Genomic DNA, 25,145 nt, shown 5'->3' with positions numbered 1-25,145 from the left:
AGAAAGTATTAATAACTGATGAAAGTTTAGTGTATTTTTAGAAAATTATTTTTATTGTTGCATTAAAATTATACCTAAAAGAGGGATTCCTTATGCCATATTCGTACATGTACATAACAATTCGATCTGTCTTATTCCCCAGTACCTTCCCTTTCAGTTTAGTGTATATTTTTCAGAAAATTTACTGTATCAAGTTTGCATGGTATGTTTATCTGCTTCTATCATAATTAAAAATGATGGTAGTTGTATATGGTCAGAATTTTTGGAGCATAGCTGAGAATTTAATATTTTATGCAAATATTCATTGGACCAGATGCATTCATACATTAAGAAACTGGTTTGAAACTTTATTAAATTATTTACAGTGTAGTCACATGTGGGCTAATTTTTTTTTTTTTAAACCCAAATGTGTTTCGTATCTTCTTTCCTAAATATGTTAAGCCAGTCGTGGTGGCACATACGTGTAATCCCAGTGATTTGGGAGGCTGAAGCAGGAGAATTGCAAGTTCTAGACCAGCCTGGGCAACTTAGCAAGTCCCTGTCTCAAAATAAAAAAAAATAAAAAGGGCGTGGGATGTAGCTCATTGGTGGAACATTCCTGGGTTAAATCCCCAGAACCTCCAAAAACTTAAAAAAACCTAAATGTGGTTAACACACAAGTTCAGTGAATATGAGCTATACTTACAGAAGAACATCATGTTTTTTTAGGTTGAAGGAGAAAAAAAAAAATTAACCTGCCAAGAATGCTGGCATATGCCTGTAATCCTCCCAGAGGCTTGGGATGCTAAGGCAGAAGGATCGTGAGTTTAAAGCCAGCCTCAGCAAAAGTGAGGTGCGAAGCAACTCAATGAGACCCTGTGTCTAAATAAAATACAGAATAGGGCTGGGGATGTGGTTCAGTGGTCGAGTGCCGCTGAGTTCAGTCCCCAGCAGTGCAACCCCCCCACAATCACCTAGTATTGAAATTCTTTACTCTTATTTTCATTCTAGAATCCTGGAGCAGGAGGAGCACCTCAGGGGCGAAGATGATGAACTGCTTGGGCCAGGGTACACCGAGGACTCCACTGACGTGTACAGCTCCCAGTTTGAGACCATCTTGGACAACACTTCTTTGTACTACAGTGCAGAGTCGCTGGAGACACTCTACTCGGAGCCAGATAGCTACTTCAGCTTTGAGATGCCCCTTACACCAATGATCCAGCAGCGCATTAAAGAAGGGGGTCAGTTCTTGGAGAGGACCTCAGCGGGAGGACACCAGGATGTCCTGAGTGTCTCAGCAGATGGCGGGATCGTCCTGGGCTACTCTGGCGGGATCACCAACGGGCTGAATGATGCCAGCGACTCCATGTACATGAAAGGCCCCCTGGAGATGGCCTTCTGGGGAAGGTACCAGACCCACTGTCGCTCATTTTGTGGTGGCTGTGTTTGTAGAGTTCTTTCTTTGGGAAATAGGAATGTGGACTACTATATTTCAAAATCATTTGGGCCAGTTTCACTGGATATAAGCAAATGATGTGAGTAAAAAGTAATTTGGGTTTTAAGGTCTGGCACAGTCCACCTTCGTGGTTTGCCAAATTGGCCAGCTGTGTGCCTTCTCTTCTGTGGTATTCCCTGGATTACCTTGTATAGATACTAGCAAGTGCTTGTGGATGGCCAGGAGGCTTGACAGTGGCCTCTACTGTGACAAAAGAGCTATATTCTGCACCAGCATTTCTTGGTGACATGGAGCAGGTCATTGGGTTAGTCCAGAGATTCCTTGATTGTATGTCTAGGGATTTGGGTTTGATGGTCACCAGACTCTTTTAGCCTTTTATTCCCCAAGATCCTGTTCTGTCTGGCTGTCTACCTGTTCCCGAGATGGAGGGGAGGATCTGATACGGATGCTTGATAAAGGTGATTCTTGGCAAGTCTGTAAATACTTATTTTCTCTTTCTACTATCTATCTGGGTGGTAAAATGACAGATTATCTCGGTTACGTGCACCATCCCCTGTCATTTAGGGATTCCTTCTGCAGCTGTGGATTATCTAGCATTTCATTTTTTTCTTAACCATCACTTTCAGGTCATCTGCCTCTCATTTAGCATCTCCATCAGTGGTCAGAGAACACTAAACCTTATACATTTTATGAATTTAGTTTTGATGTTTTTTTTTTTTTTCCCTGTGTGTATTGTGTGTTTAGGTGGTGGTGGAGGGAAGGAAGGTTAAATAGGGATAAAGCTATATAAGAAAATCAGTGCTTAAAAAAAAAAGTCAGTATGCGTACTACAGGTATTCAGCAAATCTCTTTTGGAACAATTGACCCTGTGTTGGCATTTTCTGTAACTATTTTATAGGTTTGTGTTTTATTGGATGAGCAAATTCAAGGCTGGTACATTGTAACATTGTAGTTCCGCATTCTCCTGTGAAATTGGTTGTGGGTGTTGGTTGTGGGTCACAGAGAATGAAAAGAAGGTCTCAGAAGCCCAAGACTCGGGTCTGAATTACTTGGACAAGCCACTTATTCTTTCTGAAGGCTGATTTATTTATCTGCAAAATGGGGTCTGATACCCTGTGTATGGTGTGACCATGAGATTGAAAGGGTTGACATAGATGAGCACCTAGCACAGCGCCTGGTATAAGTAGGGGCTTGAGGAAATGTTTGACTCTGAATTGGGCATCTGTTAAGTCCAAGTGTAAACTTCCTATACCTCCGAGTGGAGGGTGTCCCCAAGGTGTGTCCCTCAAAACAGCGTTTCTCTGAGGGTCCCCCAGGGGAATGAACTCTGAGGGTTTCCTTGAGGGTCCCAGAGGGGAGGGTGTCCCAAGGTGGGGAATCCTTGAAAAGGGAGTGTGTCAGAGAGTGGGGGATTCTAACTGGAGGCACCCTTGAGAGGGGATGTTCCCCAGGGGAGGGTGACAAGTTAGTCCTTTGCTTCCTCATCATCCCTGGTGACTAAATTGTGACAGAGTGCTGTGTGACAGGCATGTAGATAATTTCCTCTCAGTTCCAACCCGACTTTCTAGGGTGAATGGAAGCTGTTTACATCTGATCAAAACCAGGTCAGGAACTGGAGGTGGTCTGGGCAGAGAGGTTTACTGCAGAATCCACAGGGAAGGTGTGTCCATGAAGGTATGAGGCGAGTAGTGTCTGAACAGGAGGGAACTGGAGGACAGCCACGGAGAACAGGAAGCGGCCATGGTCTGGGCAGCCTGGGTGCGGGGCATTAGCACGGACAGAGTCAAATCCTTAGCATCCTGGAGTAGGTCATAGTATTTTAGCCTAAGATTTAGTGGCCTAAATTCTTCAGGCTGTCTGGAGATGAAGTTTCAGCTGTGTCACCTGCATCATCAGGCCGTGATACCTCGCCAGTGATAAAAGTCCAAATTCTAACACTGTGGGAGATGTACCTCAGAGGCCAGCCAGCCTGCTTCTCATCAGCCCTGGCCCTTGTCCTCCAGGTCTCCTGGCTGGCGGTCATTGCCCTGGTCCACCAGGGCTGCAGCCACGTGGACAGAGCAGCTTGACGGGGCTCCTCATTTTGTATCATTTGAGTTGACATAAGATAGTAAGTGGTTGTAGGTGAAGGAAGTTTTATTTTGAGGTGTATGTTTATGTTAAGGTTAAAAGTGTGTGTGTGTGTGTGTGTGTGTGTGTGTGTGACAGAATGATCCTAAAAAGTTTTAAAGGAACTAAAAAGGTCTCGTATTTTTCTTTAACCCCCCCCCCCCATTTCTTAGGTGTTTTGGAGAAGTTGCAATATCAGAAGAATTGTGTTAGTATTGTGGGCTGAGGAAGTACAGTTTGAAAGGGTCTTAGATGACCTTGGGTTTTTTATCTTTTTTATTTTTTAAATTTATGAGTTCTAACCAGTTATACATGACAGCAGAATGCTCTTCGATTCATTTTACATAAATGGAGCACAGTTTTCACTTCTCTGGTTGTACACGAAGTAGGGTCACACCATTTGTGCAGTCATACATGTACCTAGGGTAATGATGTCCCATCTCATTCCTACCCGCATTCCCCCTTGACTTTGTTCTATGATAAAGAATCTGTGTCCCATTTTGTTGGGAAAAGTTACCCAAAGTCACATGACTCTCTACTGATGGAGCCTTTGCACAAGTTCAAGTCACCTGGTGCCTAGACCTGGTTCTTTCGCTGCTCTCGGTGCCTGGTCTTTAATGTCATTACTGTTTCTTTCCATCTGCTCTGTTCATGCCATGTGTCTTCAGAAATAGAAACTGGGGTTGGTCTCTTTTCAAGAAACTAAGTTTTAATTGGAGCGCTGGTGGTGGTTGGTGTATTTTTTTATTTTTAGTTGTAGATGGACACAGTGTCTTTATTTTTATGTGGTGCTGAGGATCAAACCTAGCACGCCTCTACCACTGAGCTACACCCCCAGCACTGGTGGTTGTTTTTGATGGTGGCCGAGGCATGTTGTTGAGTTTGAGGGAAAACTTAACAAGTCATTAATAAACCTGTTTCCATAAGATTTTAAAGCAATCAATGAGCAGCCTTTTAAAACATCCCTCTGCAGAGGTAAGGAAGTAGGCTTGGAGGTATTGTGCCTGCTGAGGAAATCCAGCCTAGATTGCTGACTGCACAGTAGTCAGTATAATTGATTGCCCTCAGCCAAGTCCTGAGGGTCAGCTCGAACTCAAGGAAAAGAATATCATCCAATTTTATTAATAAGTACAATACTTACAAAAGAAAGGTGATCAATACAACAAGCTGACATGCTGGGTGCTCCATTTCTGTTCATGGGTCTCCGGTAATCCTGGGTCCTAGGCTGAGGTCTGACCACATGGGCTAAAGTGAACTCTGAGGAAGGGTTGAAGAAGGGACAATCAGACTGAATATCCCCCAATAATGCCCTTTGATATTTAGTAGAATACTTAAGGAAATTAGGCCCATCTGAATTGATGTTAATGTATACAGTATTAGTTGTTAGCTAGTAGAAAATATTCTCAGATTACTTTAGCCTAGTCTCTAATTGTGCTTTTATATAAAACCTGAGGCCCACAGGTTTTATTTATTTGGTAAATCTGTGGTGTTTTAAGTCTCTTAATAAGCTGGAAGAAAGAATGAAGCTATTACTGTTCTCATTTTTCAGACAAATTAAAGCACAGAGAGGTTAAATAACTTGCTCAAGGTTGCACAAATGGTAAGAGGCACACCCAGCACCTGAACCCAAGCAGTAAGCCTCCAGAGCCCATGCTGTTAGGACCTGTGCTGAATTGAGCTCTTCAATCAAGGGGATGACTGATAATGATTGCATGATGGATCCTAAACAGGACCAAATACCTTCAACAACAGCAACAGCAAAAATATTTGTTTTGGTATTGCTTGGAAATATTTTTAAATCCTTTCATATTTTAGTATGTGTTTTTTTACTTTGTCATGAAAGATTGTTTCAGTGGCAGTATTTGACAGTGATTTCTTTTGAGCATGTGCTGATGTTATTTTGTTCCTTTGCTACTCTAAAGAAAGGTGAGAATCGGGGGAGTTGCGATGAGCACTTTGGAACATCCTCTTTCAGATACAATCTGGAGTTAGCTGTGCTTTGGTGCCATAGGGAGATCAAGTTGTTTCCAGCTTCTGTCCCTACCCTAAGTCCAAGAAAAAAATATTCCAAATCTATTTTATTCTAATAGCTGGTTGGGAAGAACATTTTTTTTGAGTATTTATCTCACTATTTGTCTTTGATTAAAGCAGTGTGTACCTTTGTGATATCAAATGGATCACTCTTGGTAAGGATAAAATGCCTCTTTAAAAGTCTTGGAATCAGTCTGGACAGAAATGATTCTGTCAGGTGCTCCAGACTGATGGACCGTTTACCAAGGAGCTGCCTGTCAGCCGGTAGACAGCTTGCCCTGCTGTGTGTCTAACACAATATTTTAATGAAGGGGCAAAGAGTAACATCTCCTCCCTTTGTGGTCCAACTACAGGCACTCAGGCTGCCCAGGGTCAGCGGTGCTGTGTGAAGTCCAGTCACATGGCTCCCAAATTAGAAAGGATAGGGACTTGCAGTTGTCTGTGTTCCAATGGGTTCCTTTGTGTCTGGGTGCTTCTCTTTTGCCGGCCTATCAGCTGAGGACCACAACTCCAATCAGTAAGTTCTGACCCAAAGACCATAAGGCACGGATGCTGTCATTGTGACCACAGAGACCCGAATGTTGTCAGCTTCTTTTAAGCTTGGGTTTGGACAGAGAGGAAAGGAGAGCAAATGCAGTCATGTGGCAGGAACTTCTCTTCTGGCTTTTTAAAACTGCTTTTTAAAATTACCTTTTCCGCATAGTAGATGGATTCTGTGTCTCCGCTTCCTAGCTTTTCCTTCAGATACTGAGGAGTTCGGGGAAGGGGTGGATTGCATCTGTGTGCAGCTGACAGGCCTGAGGAAAGTGCTTCAAGTGTTCAGTCCACTCTGAATTTGGTGTTTGTGGTTTTTCTGCCTTCCTCCTGTCTCCCCCACCCCATCTCACACGGAACGCTGGTGTTGAGAACGATCCTCTGTCATCTTCAGTTTGTCTCTTTCCTTCGTGCCTTTCTGCTTAGGAAGAAGTCGCATGAAATAAGAGTCACACAGAAAGTTTTTGGAAGTATGACTTCAGAAATTTTTCTGGCATCCCAATATAAAACCCAAAAAAACATTTTCATACACCATATAAATAATAAAATAGTGTGGGGTTAGCTGAGCCGATGACAGGGAAACTATTTTGACTTCGTGACGTTGTCTCTAGGGATCTGGGTGCCCAGGGAGCTCCCGACTCTCCGTAGTTAGGATCGGGAAGCTGCGCTGCCTCGTGGTTCACTGTGGGCTGCTGTGGCTCTGTTCACCTCTTTAATTCTTTTCTTCTGTGGTTTAGGAAGGTCTCATTATTTTTTTCTTTCTAGCTTCCTGAAATGGATGTAGTGGTGAATTTTGATTTTTTTTTTTTTTTTAACCATAGAGGAGTTCCTGCTAAGTGCTGTGGGGTGGGGACTCCATTAGGATTCACCACAGTGGTACTTGGTTTTGAGTCCTGTCTCAGTTACTTACTGGGTGAGCAGTTGTGAGTAAATACATAAAATCTGGGAACTTCTCCAAGTGCAAAAGCGAATTAATAATACCTACATAGAGGAGGGAGGGGCAAGTGAGGTGAATCACAGGAAAGAAAGTCAAGCCGACTAATAATATCTGGCACATAGTAGATGATGATGAAATGACTAGCAGCAACAGTAGCACCTGAGGAGGAGCCATCGTGCCACTCCCTGAACATCCGTACTGCCACCCGCCTCGGCACCCAGCCTTCCCAGCCCTAACCCTTCTGAGACACTTATTTCTGGACTTCCTGAAACATCACTTCCTTTTTATCGAGTGCAATGCACTGTGGTAGGTGGAATTAACATGTGGATTACTGGCAGCTTGATCTTGGGTAGGTTGTCTCATTCTTGAAACTCTGATCCTTATCGGTAAAATGGAAATAACCTTTCCAACCAATTTACAATTCTTATGATTTTGTTGGAAGGATTTGCTAAGTTCTAGTCAGGGAATATTCATTCACCTTCAGTTTATTCACAGTCTTTGTAGTGGTCTAGGTCATACTTTATGGAATAATAAGGAATTAGGAAAGAAAAAGCCTAGTAAAGGAAAAAAAAATTAAGACACAAGGATTTGGTGCATGTCTTACGTGTAGGACGTGGGGGGCTGACTCAAACCTCTGGTGCAATTTCAAGCAGGTTGGCTTACTGAATCCAGAGGCAGTCGGCAGGAATCGGGGAAAGACGGGGGTTTGTAGAACATCTCGGAGGTCAGCTTTAAGTACGTTGATTTGAGGAGTGTGAGGGTCCTTCATGGAGGGTAGTGGGAATGTGGCATCAAAGGTCACTGGAGAGACTTTGAAGTCACCCCTCTCCCAGATGATGCTTGCAGCTGTGAGAGTGAAGAAGCGCTCGGGGCAGGGAGTGGGCTGAGGGTGGGCTTGAGAGGTGCCCGCACCAAGCAAAGAGGAGCACCCGGGCCCTTGCGGCTCCTCACACTGTTTTGTAGACAGTCTGCCCTGAAAAGCCAGTTTCTCTTCTGTGCTTGCCTCCCTTCTCCACCATAGGCTGATGTCAGGGACCCCCATGGGGAAGCCGGGCACTCTTTGTTGCTTGTTCTTTCTGGGCCTTCACATGGCCCTGGCTCCGGTGGCCATGGACTGTCCATTTGTTGGGTGCCTCTTGTATAAATTTGTGATGATTTAGGAAGTGGTCCTGGATTTGAACTACTTTTACTCTCAGAGATGTTCTGATTCTGTGGTTTAAACATTAAACAACCAACCATATTTCCACGGGTGCTCGTGGACATTGGCGTGAAGATTAGTAAGGAGCTGGCTACCCGGGTGATCTTTTATCAAAGCTGACCTCAAATGATAACAGACATTGGGAGCATAAATTATTACAAGGAAAACCATGACCTTCAGTAAAAACTGGAATGGTGGTTAGTGTTTTAATTGGTTGGGATGATAGATACAGCAGCCTTCTTATTCATACATCCGGGCAATTTTTAATTTTTAGAGAAGTGACAACATTGTTCTTAGCAGAGGTCACTTAACATCAGGTTTATGTCCCTGGATGTTATACATTGATCCTTGGTTTGGGGAGGGAAAAAGACATGGGTCTTTCCCATGTAAATAATTCTCTGAAAGTATTCTACCTAGAACCACAAATTTGCATGAAACTCCATTGGGCATGTTTCCAGTGCTTTAATCCTGTGTTTCTTTTTGATTTCTTAAAGTGTTTATGAGCAGAGGTAGGGTCCATGTTGAATTGGCTCTAACTCCCAGCAGGGCCTTCATCTTCAGCACCAGCAACAGGCTGTGGTGGTGGTGCTAGGGAAGTTGACTAGAATCTTTCTCACTGATGCTACTGAAGTTTAATATTAAATTCTATAAAAACCAATATTAGAAATGCTGTGGCTTCATAATCCCCATGCTTCACATGCTGTTTCAGGTTCCTTCCTCCTGTGCCCTGAACCTCCATGTGCTAGTCTCTGCATCTAAAATTATAAAAGGAAAGCTTTATAAATCAAATGCACACATACTACTGAAATTTTCTGACCTTTTTTTACTCATCATCTTGCTACCTAATAGCTTTCACATGGGGACTTGTTAGAAATTCAGAATCTCTGATCCCACTCCTAACTACTAAATTAGAATCTGCATTTTAACAAGATAATGCAGGTGGTTTATATATATATATATACACTGAAGTTGGAGAAGCTACAACTGTGGTCCATGGACCATGTTTGTATAATAAAGCTGACAAAAAGTGATTCTTAGACTTGACGTTCTTAGACTTAGGTGGGGGTTTCTCTCAAATTCTGATTCTCTGGAGATTCTGTACTCTGTGGGTCTAGAGCGACTCCCGGACACTGACAGCATCCCTGACTTTGCAGTGATTCTGATTTGCAGCTCAGTAAATCCATCAATCCACCTCAGACTAACAGCATGGACATCAGCGTGGACCTTGTTAAAACTAGAGCATCTCAGATTTTGCAGTTTAACAAATTCCCAGGGGATTCCACAAGTCCCAAAAGTTTGAGAAGCACTCACTGGAACTTGGCTAGAGGCAGAATTCAAAGCTGAGGAGGACACAGTTGCAGTCTTGGGTCAGCAGGCCTGTTAAAGGTAACTGTGCTTGTGGTAGGGAGAGTCCACCTAACAGAGATTTTTAAAAGCAGAGTATTCCTGGCTGTGGGCCTGGAATTGACTTCTTGCCTCTCTGCTGTAGTAACATAGGGTACTAGAAATACAGGGGTGGATTGACTTTTTTGTTAGGAAACAGTATTGTTATTTTTTATTTTTGGTACTGAGTATTCAACCTAGGGGCACTCTATCACTAAGCTCTGTCCCCAGTCCTTTTTATTTTGAGACACTAAGTTGCTTAGGGCCTTGCTAAGATGCCCAAGTTGGGGGGCTGGGGTTGTGGCTCAGTGGCAGAGCACTTGCGGAGCATGTGTGAGGCGCTGAGCACCCCATAAAAATGAATAAATAAAGACATGACATGCTGTCAATCTACAACTACCCCCCCCCCAAAAAAAAAAAAAAAGAAGAAGCCCAAGCTGGCCTGCAACTTGCGATCCTCCAGGCTCGTGCTCCAGAGTCACTGGGATCACAGGCGTGGGTCACTGTGCCCAGCTGTGGTGTGGGTCTTACACGTTTCTAAAAGGCTCCTGTGCTGAAGGCCTGGTCTCTAGCCTGGGGGGAGTATTGGAAGTTGTGGAACCTTTAAGAGGTGGGGCCTACTTGGAGGAAGTGAGGTCATAGGGGCGTGCCCTTAGAGGAGATATCAGGACCTGGCCCCTCCCTCCCTCCCTGTCTCTTCCCTGGCGCCCTGAGGTGAGCATCTTCTCTCTACCCACGGGCTCCTACCATGATGTGCTGCCTCACCACAGGCCCAAAGTGACAGGGACAAGCCACCATGGACTGAAACCCTGGAACAGTGAGCCAGATAACACTGTCTGCCTTTTAGTTGATCATCTGAGGGGTTTTGTCCGGCGAAGGGAGAGGCGACTACCACAAACAGTTCAGTGGAGGGTTCTTCCATCAGGCTGCTTGGGTTCAGATTGAGCGAATTCTTCCACCCTCCATTTCCCTAAATGGGAAAAGGGACAGCAGGCCACCTGTGCTAATGAGTGCCCAGGAATGTTGGCCAGGTCCCCTCAGGGGCATGTTGTCCTTCTAGCTGCTTCAGAGCCACCGGGTCTGCCTGGCAGGTGGAGGGAGGACCTCAGGTGTTGTGAGTAGCTCATAAAAATTCCAAGAGCCTTAGATGACTGAAGGTGAGGAGTCACAATGACAGCTTTTTATTGTCTTTCTAATGACTCTATTTAGCAGCCCGGCCTCCACACAAACAAGGTGATATTTTCTTGCCAAGAGTAATACTGTGGTCTTCAGGAAAAACGAGGTATTGAATAATCATTATTGTGAAACAAAATCATAAAAGTTTATTATTGGTTCTTGGCGTTCACTTAACAACTGTTTTAGGATTTTGTATGAGGTTTAGTCGGGACAGGCCTGTCCCTCTTATTAGGCTGTCAACTAAGACTCCTTAAGTCTTGGGTTTGGGCCTCGAGAACCTCTAGCACAGGGGTTGATACACACCAGGCACCCATTTTTTGTGGAATGAAGAGCTTAATGAGCTGGCTGCTGGCTATGCCTGGGTGACTCTGAAAGGGAAGGGGGATCGCCTCACAGACTCCAGTACAGAGCCTGGGGAGCAAGGCAGGGCTCTCTCCTGGGAGAGTGGCTCTCTTGGAAGTGGGCCTTGCAGGACAAGGTGGGCATACATGGGTGTGTGTGGGGGGGCGTAGGACAGGGTGGCTTTCCAGAGGGAGGGAGCCCAACTGTGGTACAACTGGTGGCAGCTGCTTGGCTCTGGGGACTTTCAGAGTTGGGAATTAAGGGAGTTAAAGACCTCTTGACTCCTATTCTCTTAGTTTGGCAGCCAGAGCAGGTGAGGAGAGCCACTAAGCAGCTGACGTTTTCAAACTGCATAATGTTTGAGGGAGGCCAGCAAATGCAGATGATAATAGACACCTGTGACCTCACCAGCCCACTTAAGAAAACAGAAGAATTGCAAACTCCTGTGAATGCCTCTGGTCCTGTTCCCCTTCCCTCCCTCCGTCAGGGTAGCCATGTGCTGATATACATCACCACAGCATGGGGTGTGGCCATAACCATGGTATCACTTAATGTGCTTTTGAACTTCATGAACTAACTTAATGAACTAAACTCTTGTTTCCCTTTGTAACACTTTTTACTTCAACATTTGAAAATCATTTTTAATAACTTAAAAAGCTTTTGCTTATCAGTTTGATTATTGTATAGTAGTCACTATGTGTGACTACATTTTATTTTTCTATTTGTGAGCATTTTGGCTGTGACTTGTGGTTTTTTTTTTTTTTTTGTTGTTGTTGTTTTGTTTTTGTTTTGGTATCAGGGACTAAACCCAGGGGTGATTAATCATTGAGCTACATTCCCAGCCCTTTTTTATATTTTATTTAGAGACAGTCTTACTAAATTGGTTAGGGCCTCACTAAGTTGCTGAGGCTTGCTTTGAACTCATGGTCCTCTTGCCTCAGCCTCCTGAGCTGCTGTGATTACAGGTGGGCACCACAGCAGCCGGCTGTGACTTGTATTTTTAAACTTCATACAGTGCAGTAACGTGCCCATGTTCTTCTTTGTGGCTTCCTGTGCACATATAGAAGAGTGTCCTAAGACTAGATCTATATTTAGGAATAAAATTGCTGTGTTATAAGTATAATCATTTTCTGGTGAACCAGGGCATATTACATTTTGTCTATAATTTTATGTGCTCTGGTTATAAGGTAACTTTTAGTTCTTTTACCTGCTGATCCCCATAATTCCCACATCTCAACAAAAATACCAGAAACCCAAATTAAAATCTTGGCAAAGAAGGCAACTGAAGTTAATCTGTTCCCCTCTGGGGCACTGCTGTGGACTCTGCTATCCATTAGTTGGGTCTGGCGGCTGTGCCTGGGTCACACCACCCAACTCCTGTTATCCCTGCTCTTTCAGATGCTTCAGTGGCAGCTGTTGTCTGTATCTGACAGCTGTGAGTGTGTCCCCTCTGCTTCGGGCTGTGTGAAGTAGGATTTGAACAACGGGACAACAGATGTCTTTTTATCAGCCATTGCTGAAAAACAAAACTAGAAATGAAACTAGAAAACAAAAGTCACCTAAGATTAGGTGTGCATTTAACATGGTTAAACTTTGCATCACATAATAAGTTCTGGTTTGTGGGTTATTGCAGTCATTCTTGTAGGGCCAGCGTGTGTGTGCTGTTGGAAACTGGTCTTCAACAGTTCTTCAAAATCCTTAGAGCTCTTAAAGGAAAATGATGCTGTGGTTACTTGTTCTCTGAATGATTTCGGACAAACATCTTTCTTCAAACAGCAGCCATTCCAGTTAGGCTCAGACAGCTGCTTTTTCTGTTGGCTGTGAGCTTGTGGCTGGCTTTTAAAGAGTTAAGCGGGATGTTTGTGAGGTCATGTGTGACCTCACTGGGTCGGACTTTTGAAGCAGGTCTGTTGGAGGGAAGCGCCTGCTGAGAGGGGTGGCCTGCAGGGAGCAGGGAAGTCCTCCTTCAACTTCTTTCAAGTTCTTATCCCACAGCCCCTGAGGGATACAGTGGCATTCTGGGAGAATGTCACTGCGGAGTCGGTGTGTAGCAGTTTGCGCTCACCACAGAAGCAGCTTTAGAAGTCCAGTAAAAGAGCCCTTGCAGAAGATGAAAGTCTGCTGAGCAGATGGAACCGGAGAATGCTCTTCGTGTTCCTGACAAATTTATGGGCAGACTGCTTGCTGACGGAGGTAACTGGAATTTGGTTTATTGTCTTTGTCTGGTCCTAGGCAGTGCTGGATTGTGGATAACTGTAGTGATACAGAATTCCTTAGATTTGAAAAGAATTAATTTCAAATTAAAAACATTGTGCTCAGATCTTGGGGAGAAACTTAATAGAATGATTATTCCTATATATTATTTTCCTAGTAAGGCTGACAAATGAAGAGGCTGTTATCTATCGCAAGGTCTGTAACACATGCAAGATGAGCTTTTCCCTGGATGGAGTTGTGCTGTTCCTGGACTGTGAACACTTTAGCAACTTCTTGGGGTTGTCATTCTTATTTCCTTTCCGAGAACAAAGTTGGCCATGCTGTTAGTATGGCAAGGTGATTTGTCTTAGAATTCAAAGTAGCCTAATGAAGAGCAGAGGGAGGTTTTTCTTCCTGGAGCTGAGGGAATTTCAACTCTACAGTTTATCTCTGGGAAGATCTATTTTCATGTCCAAGAGACCCAGTCAGTTGGAGAGCACAAGGGAGATCATCAGTGTTAAAGAAGGGATAGAAGCCGAGTCCACTGATACCACACCCATTCTCAGGATGCTTGGGAGTAAAGGATTCATGAACACTCAAGACCCAGTGAGTTTAGCTGCTTCTGAAATAGCTGTTTGTGTTGGTTACATTGGCATTTCTTGATTATAGATTTTTAAGTTCATATTTCCAATATTTTATAATGTCATTTGTCTCATTAATTCATTGGTGTAAGAATTTTGCCTCCTCTGTTTGAACATTTTGTTGCATAGTTTTAATCATAAAGAACAAGTAGAATACTTGGAGGTGGGGGAGGCACTAAACATATTTTATGGGAGGCACAAGCATAATGTTTAGCAGTCCTAGACCAATAAGTGTCAGTGTTACCTCTACTTTTTACAGTTTGTCTTGGAGCAAGTTATGGAACCACTCTGAAGTGCCGATTCCTGTCCAGTAGGAATGGCCTCAGTGCTTAACATGAGGGTTGGAGGATTGACTGAGGTGCTGTACACAGAAGCAGTGACTAGTTGTTCTGCACTGATCAAAAACCCTGTAAACATCAGCATTCTGTTTAAATTGTGCTTTCTCATGTTGGGCACATGAGGGGCACCTAGAGGTTAGAGAAGCGTGGCGATGAGATGAGAGCTGTGGATTTGCTCACCCCCCCGTTCCAGGTAGCACCCCTCTCCCTGTCCCATGCCAGCCATCTCTCAAAGGCTCCGTTGGGTGGCAGGGGGAGCTGGAAGGGGAAAATGGTCTGCTAGTGTAAATCATCAACACTTGGTAAAGACTGCAGTGTGTCCCAGGCCTGTTGATGGCATGCCAGTGTTGTCCCTGAGTATGGAGGACTCTGCTTATGTGCCTCAGAGGTGGTGTGCGACCCACACAGGGAATAAAATAGGATTGCCAGAAGCTGGCCGCTGTTTCGGTGTCCCTTCCCTGGGTGCAGCTTGCCCTTTGCACGCGGAGGTTGGCTGCTCTTCCAGTGCTGTGGCTTCGCCCTTTCTCTTTGCTCCAGGAGTTGGTAGCTGTGCAGCTGTGTCACAGTTTAGCTTTTATTTCCTGGTCAGCTACTATGGATAATAGTATCGTTTCCAGAGTATTGAGGTAATAATAATATGTAAAAATATCTGGCACAGAGTCAGTATTACACACATTCTGGCTCCTCCAAAAACAGCTCCATTTCTCCTGTTATGGTCAAGGGAAGGTCCCATACAAATAGTGTATGGAAATAAATACACCCTGTTATGTGCCTTATACAGGTCTCATGCCTCATCACTGTTTCTGAAATTTTGGTTTAAATAATTTTCATGTGTTAGTAATTTACACTGTTTCTCTTTTCACCTTCATAACTTTCCAGTAATCCTCATAGCTTTAAATTTTAGTTTCAGTTCAGTTTCCAAAAATATTATGAAAGGAATGCGGTGCCTGAGGTACCTCACATTGAGGTCCCTTCAATCCCGCTCCCCAAGGGAGCCTCTGTTGGCATTTCCTAGTGTATCCTTGCAAGGCATAGTCTGTGCAGTTCTTCTTTGGAACTTGATTTGAAACTGTCGTGTGGTGTGAAAGTACAAATGTGGTATGGAAAGTTCTGTCGGGTCTGCCAGCTCTCTGTACAGCTTGCTTCCTCCCTGCAGTCCTGCAGGGTCTGGAATGTCTGGGAGCCGCCTCACAGCTGGGCTGTGTCACCCAGAGCCTAATGTATCTGACACATCCTGCCCTAGCCACGCTGTGTGGGTCATATGATCCACCCAGAGTTTCTGCAGGGTGACCAGGGGTTGGAGCTCTGAGTAGAGGGCTGGGCTGAGCCCTGAAAACCCCCTGTCTTGAAGTTCTGGGGAGACAGTCTGTGATGAGTTCCAGCAGGGCTGTTAGTATCTTTCAGCAGCCTGAGGGTGTGGTGTAGTCAGCCTTTTGGTCTGCTGTTGTATTTGGCTTCTTGTCATCCACAGCACAGGGTGGGGATCAGCTAGAAGGTACACTGAATATGGACTTGGAAGATGTGGGCTCAGCTTCCAGACTTGCTCTTTCTTTACCAGCTGTGTGACCTTGGCCAAGTTTCTTTGGTCCTCAGTTTCCTTTCTTGCAAAGTGGACATCTTTCGAGAGTGAAATAAAGTAATGCATGTGGAAGTGCTAGATTGGACTAGCTCCATGGGTTTATCTTCTTGGATTATTCAAAGGACACAGTGGCTTGTCCTTGCATCTGGTATAGGTGTACTGAACTGTTTATGCTTTGGAGAAGGGGGACAGCTGTCCAGTGGTGTTCTTAGACTTTGTCTCACTCTTTGTGTCAGTCTTTTGATTCATCTCCACCCTCCCACCCCTGCCTCCTCTGGGCATGGGAATTGAACCCACAGCTTTACATATGTAAGGCCAATGCTTTACCCCTGAGCTACATCCCAGCCTTTGCCTCATCCGTTCTTGGATGCTGCTGATATGCCTAGTAACAGGGAGGAGGGCAATGTTGTTTCTGTTCCCAGAATGTTCTCAAATAAGCCACTCTTGTTTGTTCAGCTGGTTCTTTGTCGAGGCCCTGGTTTTCAGTAGGGGGATCCCCAAGAGCATAGGTTGGAGCAATTTTGCTACTGATTATGAGATTGGGAAGTCACTTTTTCTCTTCACCCCTTAATTCCCAGGAGTTGGACTAAAAGACCTTTGTGTGTGGAAAGGAGATGACTATCTTACCTTTTCTCTTTCCTTAACCTTCTTAAAGCCTTCATCTTATAAGGCAATTTCTTCTTCTTCCTCTTTTAAATTTCTCAGGAAATTTTTCTTTAAAAAAAGCAGGAGAGTCAATGAGACTCCACATCAAACTGAGATGCCACGTTGGCTTCTGAGACCTAAATGTAATGGAAAATTTTTAAGTGTGACCAGGGTGTTCAAGGTGAGAATCAGACCACCTTGGTGATCCCCGGACCTTGACATCAGTCCTCCCTGAGGTTGCCCAGGGCTGATGGTCTTTGATCAGGGCCTCTGGTTTCACCTGTTGTGAGCCTTCATGGAGCTGAGAGTACCTGAAGGTGTAGTGGGTGCTGTGCAGCTGGTGGCTGGAGTGGAGATGCCTGCTGTGGGGAAAGGAAGACTGAAGGATCTTCCAGCTTGAGGCGGTAATCCCTGCGGGTAGGGGAAGGGTCTTCTGTCAGTCGTGCCTGATATGCTTCGTTGCTGTGTTCTGGTTCTCAGAACCAGGCTTCCATCCTGGTTTTTCCTGGAGCTCTTCATCTACAAGTTGTTGAGCAGAGGAGCACATTCATCACGTGTGGACACTGGCTTACCCATAGCAAGACTGCATTTTTAGGGAAGAGAATAATAGGGAAACTCTTGTACTTCTTCAGTATTTCACTACTAAAAGATAAGCATGAGGACAGTTAAAAGTGACCTTTATGGTATGCTATCCTGGAGGCTCAGGAGTGGCCCTGGTGAGGAGAGACAAGTCACTGGCCTCTGGAACTTGTGCATGTTAAGGAGTCCCTTAGCCCTTATCAGCCAGACCAGGTGTTAGAGACCCATGGAAAAATGTCCTTGATTCATCTAAAGAACTCCAGGAGTCATGGCTTCAAAAGGCAGAGGTCCTAAGAGGAGCATGGATTTGTAGTTGCCCGAGCAGCCTGGGTGTATGACCATCCTTTGTAGGAGTCGTCTCTGTTGTAGTTCCTTTCATTTGCAGTGTCTGTGGTGATTCTGTTGATCAGGATTTGACACTAAGTTCAACCATTTTACCTTGCATGCATTTCATAACCAGTAGATCATTATTCACTTAATTGATAGGTGTGTAAGTGCTGCTTCAGATTTGGAGGTGGAGGTATGGCCAATGGGCTTAGATAGTCAATATATACCTAAGGATTGAGTTGACACAAGGCGGGTTTGGCCTTGTGTTTTCTGGCATCTTGACCTTGGGAAGCTGTTGTGTCCATCCTCTGCTGTGACTTTGACTACACTCATGATTTGACTTTGTTGTGGAAATTGCATAGCTGAGCATTTTCTAAAGCTTGAAAATGAGGGAACCACAGAATATCCACCTGAAACACAGCCAAAGAATGTGATTGCCACCTTTTTATCGAACAGTAAACTGCCTAGGCTGTTTCCCCACCTTCTCTGTGGGGTCCCACCTTTGTGCATTCTTCCCAAACCCAGGGTGAGTTTATTGGCCATTCTAAGGGCTCCTCAGTTAGCAATATGGAATTTTACCATCTAGTCCTTTGAAAGTTCCTCTTCCTCTTCCTCCTCCTCCTCCTCTTCCTCCTTCCTTGAATTATTTGTAGCAAGAAAATATTTTCCTGGGAAATTTAGGTTGAATAAAAAAAAACCCAGGTAGCTACCACCACACCCACACCCACACCCCCTTTCCAGAAACATCTACCCTGGGAACACAGGCAGCACTTTCATTTGAGCTGCAGTCTCTGGAGTTTGAAGCACCAACACTGTTACCTGCTGCTTCTCAGTTCTGTGCTTGGCTCGGCGCCTCGGTGGGAGCTGGCCATCTCCTGAGTTGGCAGTCTTCTCCTGTGGCACCCAGGTCTTCTTGGGAGGTATCAGGGCCACATAGCCATGTGGCAAACTCAGGCTAGAGATCCATTTGTCAGAGCTGGGTTGCTGACCAGGGATGGGGATCCCCATCTGGTATGTGTTCAATATGAAATCCACCTGCCCTTAGATGGTGTGGGAGTACTTTTTATCTTGGGTTGCACTCAGTTTTTTGAAAACATACCTGGAGGCTGTCTGATGTAACTGTTCGTCCACTTGGTTCTGGATTGAATTGGATATATCGCCTTCTTGACTTTCAGAGCAGGAGTGGTAAAGGAAGTGGCAGGACTTGGACTTTCTCCTTTTGGATCTTGTGTATTACATGGCCAGTAGCTATCTTCTTAGTGCTGTCATGTGGTTCTTTTCACTGCTCTCTTGATGGCATGGGTACTGCTCCCTGCTCCTCTACCTTTCCTGTCTGTTGTGTAGAATAGCTCAGTCATCATGGATTCCCACCTTTGAATTTTTAAATGTACTTATGTGTCCCTTATCATTTCTTTGGCTTTAGTCTATCTTGCTGAGCATCCTTAGTGTCTGATGGATAAGGATTTTAAGTTGTTATGCTGCTGTGGCCTTGGAATGTCTTAGGCCTGTGTGATGCTGAGGATCCCAGGAGGATGTGTGAGGCCAGTGTGATGCTGAGGATATTAGACTCGCCGTCATAGGTAGATAGGTGCAGTGGCCTAGAGTCTGCTGATGGTGACACTAGTCATAGCATTCTGCTGGGGGTCAAATGACTTTGGCTCGTGACTCTAGTTCTATCTGTCCTGAATTTTTGATCTCTTTCTCTCTGAAGCTTTCATATACTCATCTGGAGTGTTTAAATAATTCACATGGCATATTCCAACTCCCAAAATCCATTACTCCAAAAAAAAAACAAAAAACAAACAAACATGAGATTCTGCCTTTTTCCATTAGCTCTCTGTGACCAGTTAGGGTCTTATATGCAGAACAAATTGAAAAACAATGAGACTGGAATTAGAGCAGTAGAGTACACAAGAAAGTTAGCAGTTGCACCTCTCATTTGCTCAGTGGTGGAGTGGGGAAAGCATTTTCTGTTCTGTGGTCTCATGTGGATTGCCCACACTGGTTGAGGTTTTTCACTGTACTCTTATGGAAAAGCAGCACCCACCAGATACCTTTCCCCATTCTGAGTTGACCCATAGGAAACGCTCGTTGTGAAGCCCGGGTTTTACCTTTTCTGGGGTGAACCCAGGGATAGTGTTCCATGAGGTAGGTGACTGATGGTTGCACCTTCTCTAGTCCTGTTCAGAGGGCCTTGTTTCTCACAAGGAAGCAGAAGTTTGAGCCACGCGGCTGAACTGAAGACGATGTAGGAGGTAAAAGGCCGCATATTTCTCTTCTGATTCTTAGTTATCCAGGCTGTGAATATTGTAGGCAGACCCTATGCTTAGCAGAATGATTTCATGCTTTAGAATTGAAGAAGAGAGCATGAGATTTAGCAGTTTGGTGCCAGGAGTGTTTCTTGTATTTCACGTTAGTTCTGTGACTTTGGGCATGTCACCCATTTCTGAGATAGTCTCTTGTTTAAAATGAGGTGGTAAGTCTAGGCAGCCCGTAGGGCCTTTCCCAGAGCCAACATGTCATGAGCCTGTGATTTTCCTCCTCTTTAGCAAGACCACTAGAGAGGAGTACAGTGAGAGAAGAGGAGTTGACCATTTGGGTTGGGCTGATGCCTTAAATACAGCCTGAAACCTCTGTAAAGGCAGAGGTTGCTCTAATATTGGGGCAGCACTAAGTTCAGGTCCCACAAAGTGCTTTAAAATTGATTGTTCCTTTTTGTTCGTGTGCTAATTTTGGCATTACTTTATCAAGGCATAAGCAGTCTCTGGCACTTTCTGCAAGGAGCACAACTTCCCAGAAACGATCGAGATTCCCCCTCCGAGTTCCCTACCTCAGCACTAGAACTTTCCAGCTACCTACATTCCCAAAGAAAATGTCTCTTTCCAGGGTTGTAAACTTTTCTGCCAGTCTTTACCTTTCTGTGTCTGTTTTTTCTTCTGCAGAAGCCTCAAGGACATTCATTGTCCCAAAGCCTGTACTAACATCTGTTGGCCTTCAGGTTGAAATTTTGCACTTGAAACTTGAAGTCGGGGTTAGCAAAGGGAGCATCAATGTTTGTTTCTTCAGATAATTATTTGCTTTTGCTTTCTTGATAATGACAGTACCAATCAAAACATTTGTATTCCTTCTGATAATGTTTCAGCACATGTGTTAAATTGCTTATTGGAGAATATTTTGTGGTCTTGAGGGAATTTGAAATTTTTGTTTTCTTTCCTTTGGTTCCACAGGGCAACTTTGGATTTGGCAAATTGCCTCAAGTTTAAAATGCACCATCTCCACTGTAGGATGCCACTTTCTCTAATCCTGGAGAATGCTTTGATTGAGGTTCATGCCACTGACTTAAGTGAACTGGATTAATATGAGTGAGGATTTTTACAGATGCATTTCGTTCTCTGTTGTTGGTTAACAGATTCAAAGGATTTCATTTATGCATTTTTTTTCTTCAAGACAATAGTTTCAGTATTTTCTCTGGTCAAATTCTTAGACTAGGTGTTTAGTTGATTCTACTGGTGCTTCACCATGAGGTCTGTGAAGCTTCACTAGTGGGCAGCAGGGATGGAGAGGACAGTCACAGGGATGGGAAAGAGTCACAGTGCTCAGGGTCCCCATCCTGTGACTGACACAGTCAACGCGGTCTTGATGTGGTGACAGGGCACCAGTTTGGAACTGTTTGTCTCTTGAGCCCCTTGTGGTACCTCTGGAAGTGACACATCATGTCACTGAATCTGGGCACACAGAGGACTGTCATTGGGATATAGTGCCCCTGCTATAGTGGCTCAGTGGACCCTGTCGACTCTAGGAGGTCATAGGGTTTCTCTACTGCTGTGACCCCCCTTCTTCTTCTCCTCAAAATAGCATCTGTATCAATGTTGCAAACTTCCAGGAGCAATGTAATCTCAAATCCGAGTGTAATGATGAAACACGCTGGTAGCTACCTTTGAAGAAATATTCTAATATACAAAATCCCATATTTTACCTCATGTTTTTTTTTTTCCTATTAGAATACAGTTACTCTTGTGCCTTTATTTAAATAATATTTTAGAGAACGTAGACCAAATTTTGAGCTCATGGAACATGCTTTGAGCCATCCATGGCTGTACATTCCTAGATCTGAGCTCGGAGCCTTTCCCATCAATGCAGCATGAACTGGTCATTGTAGCCAGTTTTGTATGGAACAGTTGTTTCAGATCCCAAATCCTGGAATGATGTCATTTTCTTCATACCCAGAGTAAATGCTACAGACAGTAGCTTATTCTAGAATTCGGCTATACAGTTTTTCTCCTGAGTAAAATCTTCCACAGCAAAGGAGCCCTGTTAGTGAATAGTTTCCCTTAAAAGTTAGTTTTTGTGTTTCTCATGTTTCTAGTAATTAGAAAGCAGTGCAGTCTATTTAAAGTAGGGTAGAGGTTGTGGTTGAAACTACAAACAAATTTTCCTAGCTCAGAAATCAGTGAATCACTGGAAGTGATTCAATCTCAGTGTGGTTTGGGTTTAAGGATACAGAAAGTAAGAGCTATAAATATGTTAGATAGGTGGAGGATCTTTTTTAGCTAAGATAAAGTTTACTCTAAATTGTTTACTTATGAGGCCTTGAACTAAAAAGAGGAAAGGTGGGCGTTAATAGTTAACACTGGTAGGGAAGTTTTCACTGCATGGAGACACAAGTGCTTCCACTTCAAATTATTTATGTATACATGCACTAGTTTAGAGAAGATATAAAAATGTAGAAGATTTCACCCTTTCACCTCTTGATTTCTCAGGGGCCCCAAGGGAGGAGGGGAACTTCCTCCCTTTCTTTGATATCTTCATATTTGAAGAATAATTATGAGAACTCTTGTGTTTGTTTCTTTTTCTTCTGGGAACATATGCTTCTTAGATGATTATGGGTAATTTCTATGAGTTAAAGAGTAGTAATGAGCGTCTTCCCACAGTTAAAAATTTGGAATTCCCTCAACCTAACCACTGGACATCCAGGACTCTGTGTAGTAAGTAGAATCTTTAGTATGGTTAGGATGCCGTTTGTTGGGGTATCTGTCTTTAGTCCAACTTGACCATTTTCTTACAGCATTGCCCCTGGAAGAGAACCAGGAAGCAAACCTCCAATTCTTTGTAAACAGTTACAGTAATGTCTGCTTTCTAGGGTTGTGAGGACCAGCTGAGATGGTGCATACCAAGGGCTTAACACGGTGCCCGGAATAGTCAGTGCACAGTGGATGTTGTCGTCGTCACTGGTCCTCACCAGTACCTGATACACCCCTTGTTTTACCATGCTCTTTGTGTTTCCCGTAATCACAGAGCTCAGATGAGCAACCGTGGATAGAACCACATGCTCATGCCTTTTCCTCTCCTCCTCTGTACTTTATATTCTTTTTGGTGCCCTCTGGGTCCAGGGTGCAGGTAAAGATTGAATTTATATCTTGAAGTTGTTGTTAGAAGAGGAGAGAGCCCATGGGATACAGGCTTCTCTGCAGCATCTCTCTTGAGAGCAGGAATCCTCCTAATACCTCCTATTTCATTATATGAAAGCAGGGCAGGAGGAGAACATGGAGAAACTCAATCTGGCTCAGATTTTAGGTGTAGTGATTCTGATTCCTCTTGTTGCAACTTGTCTGTTAAGAGTAGTGGCTTTTGATGGTTCCCTGTACCCTTCTCACGGCTATATTGTTTAACAGCTGTAGCAGAGACACAGGCCTCTTGAGTGGCACATTGTAGAAAACATATGGAAAGTGAGTATTTCCTTACATAAGTTAGAATTTTAGGAAAAGGTATAGATTTCTGCTCAAAAAAAATTGACGCCTTGGTGTCTGCATGTCCTAGTAGGAGGGGACTTATGAGGCTGGTCCTTGTACCCTAACATGCATGAGGCTTTCTTTAGTCAATGTCCTGGTGTCCTTGTTTTTTGGAACATGCTTGCATCTAACACCTTTGAGCAGGGATTTAATATTACTTAAAACCAAACAATTTTGTGAGAGCCTAAAAACAAAACATCCAGATTGCTCTGAAAAAAAGCAGTTTTTTCCTCAAGCCCCCGCTGAGAGCATTTTTATGTTATACCACTAAGGAGTTGTAACACAGAGGAGCTATAAAATGGTGTGTAACTTTGGAACTGTGCAGGCGTGGGTTGCTTTGGGTTTATGGGGATTCACATAGTGTATAGAATAGCCGTGGATTTGGTCCGGGCTGCTCTGGTTGTGGGAAAAATGCCAGCTTGTGCGATGCTCAGTCAGCAGACTCGAGTCGTGTCTGGTGGAAAGCTCAGGTACTTCTTCCTTCCTGGTGTTCTGGCTAACAGAGGAAGATGGTGAAGTCTTATAAGTTGTTGGCCTTGGAAACAGCAGAGTGCCTTTCACCACTTTCTGCTTCTGTGGCCAGTGGACAGGATTTCACTCAGCTCTTCCCTGCCTCATCATTGGTCTTGAATATTCTGTTTGGAAACACAATAGGTTTTATTTATTTATTTATTTTTTAATTAAAAAAATTTTTTTAGTTGTCAATGGACCTTTATTTTACTTATTTATATGTGGTGCTGAGAATTGAACCCAGTGCCTCACACATGCTAGGTAAGTGCCCTACCACTGAGCCACAACCCAAGCCCCACAACAGGTTTTAATGAAAGTAAGGGGGATCAGAGACCCTTTGTTAGTTCATGCACTTAAATTCATTTTGTTGCCCTCATACTCGCAGTCAGGGTTTCTCTCCTGGGTGGTATGGTTCACTGTGGGATACTCTACTTCCTGAGGTTGGTTCATTCCCGTTAGTGGATGAGGGTTGCTGTAAAACCTCAAAGAATTTTGTCCATCTTCAGCATAGTTGAATTACCCAGACATGACTAGTTGCAGCCCAGAAAAGCACCCCCGCTCTCCAGGTCTTTCCTCTTTCCCAGCTTGAACGTTGCACACTTCTTCCACACAGTGTCTGGAGAGCCTTTTCTCCTCAGGACAAGTAAGGGTGGTGGCTCCCCTATAGGGGTTTTTAAACTGTGCATCCGGGTGTGTGCATTTAAATAAGAGACACATTTTAAAGTAAAGAAGAGCTCCCACTCTTATCAGCTGGCTGAAAGTGGAGCTGTTTTTTTCAGAAGCTTACATGGGATAGGTGCTGAGCTCCACTCTGGCCTCAGGATGCTGCCCTTGTCCTCACTAAGAATGCATAACGTGTTTCTCCCTTCCTGTCCCTACGGAGCTGAGTGTGTGTGCACATAGTGACCATAGTAGGTAGGACAAGTCTACTGGAGCTGGTTTGGCTTAGTGCTTCTTTCCTTTCAACCAGTTAGTGTGACTACTTTCTAACAGCCTTTGGCAGGTATTGTCACTGCTGGCCTCACGTTCACCAAGCAATTTTGGTTGTAAACTTGATTTTTTACAGAACAAATCACTGGATTTTCTATCCTCTATTTAGGTTTTTGTTTCAGTACTTTTTAAATAGCACATAGTATTCTAATGACCATGTCAGGTATAGTAAACTAGTAGAATTTTAGAGTTGGAAGACACATTCATCTAGTCATACCCCCCCCACCCCCCGTTGTGCAGATGGATATACGGAGGCCAAGGAAATGGGGAGAATCATCTGAAATCACACAGTTAATGGTGATGTTGGAACAAGATTTAAACTCTTCTTCATACATCGTGCTGTTACAGAATGTCATCACTATCTGACCACTCTTGGTGAATCTGCTGCACTACACTGGTACCTCAGACC

At 44.0% G+C, this 25,145-nt stretch overlaps 1 protein-coding gene across 8 annotated transcripts in view; it reads left to right on the top strand.

The window, feature by feature from the left end:
* Psd3 (pleckstrin and Sec7 domain containing 3) overlaps positions 1 to 25,145 on the top strand; it is a 564,781-nt gene that overhangs the window by 279,975 nt on the left and 259,661 nt on the right. For 7 of the 8 annotated variants that reach the window (XM_058580396.1, XM_058580395.1, XM_046447763.2 and 4 more), the window contains one exon: positions 991 to 1,386. In XM_058580396.1, coding sequence (XP_058436379.1) covers positions 991 to 1,386 — 396 coding nt within the window. Of the gene's footprint in view, positions 1 to 990; positions 1,387 to 12,946; positions 13,339 to 25,145 lie in introns of those variants that run through there. The other variant, XM_058580401.1, reaches the window with a different exon arrangement.

Source organism: Marmota monax, unplaced genomic scaffold, assembly GCF_021218885.2.
Source record: "Marmota monax isolate L192 unplaced genomic scaffold, Marmota_monax_Labrador192_F-V1.1 WCK01_AAM20220418_F8-fsc00040, whole genome shotgun sequence".
Lineage (NCBI taxonomy): Eukaryota > Metazoa > Chordata > Mammalia > Rodentia > Sciuridae > Marmota > Marmota monax.
This window is presented reverse-complemented; position numbering and strand designations above follow the sequence as displayed.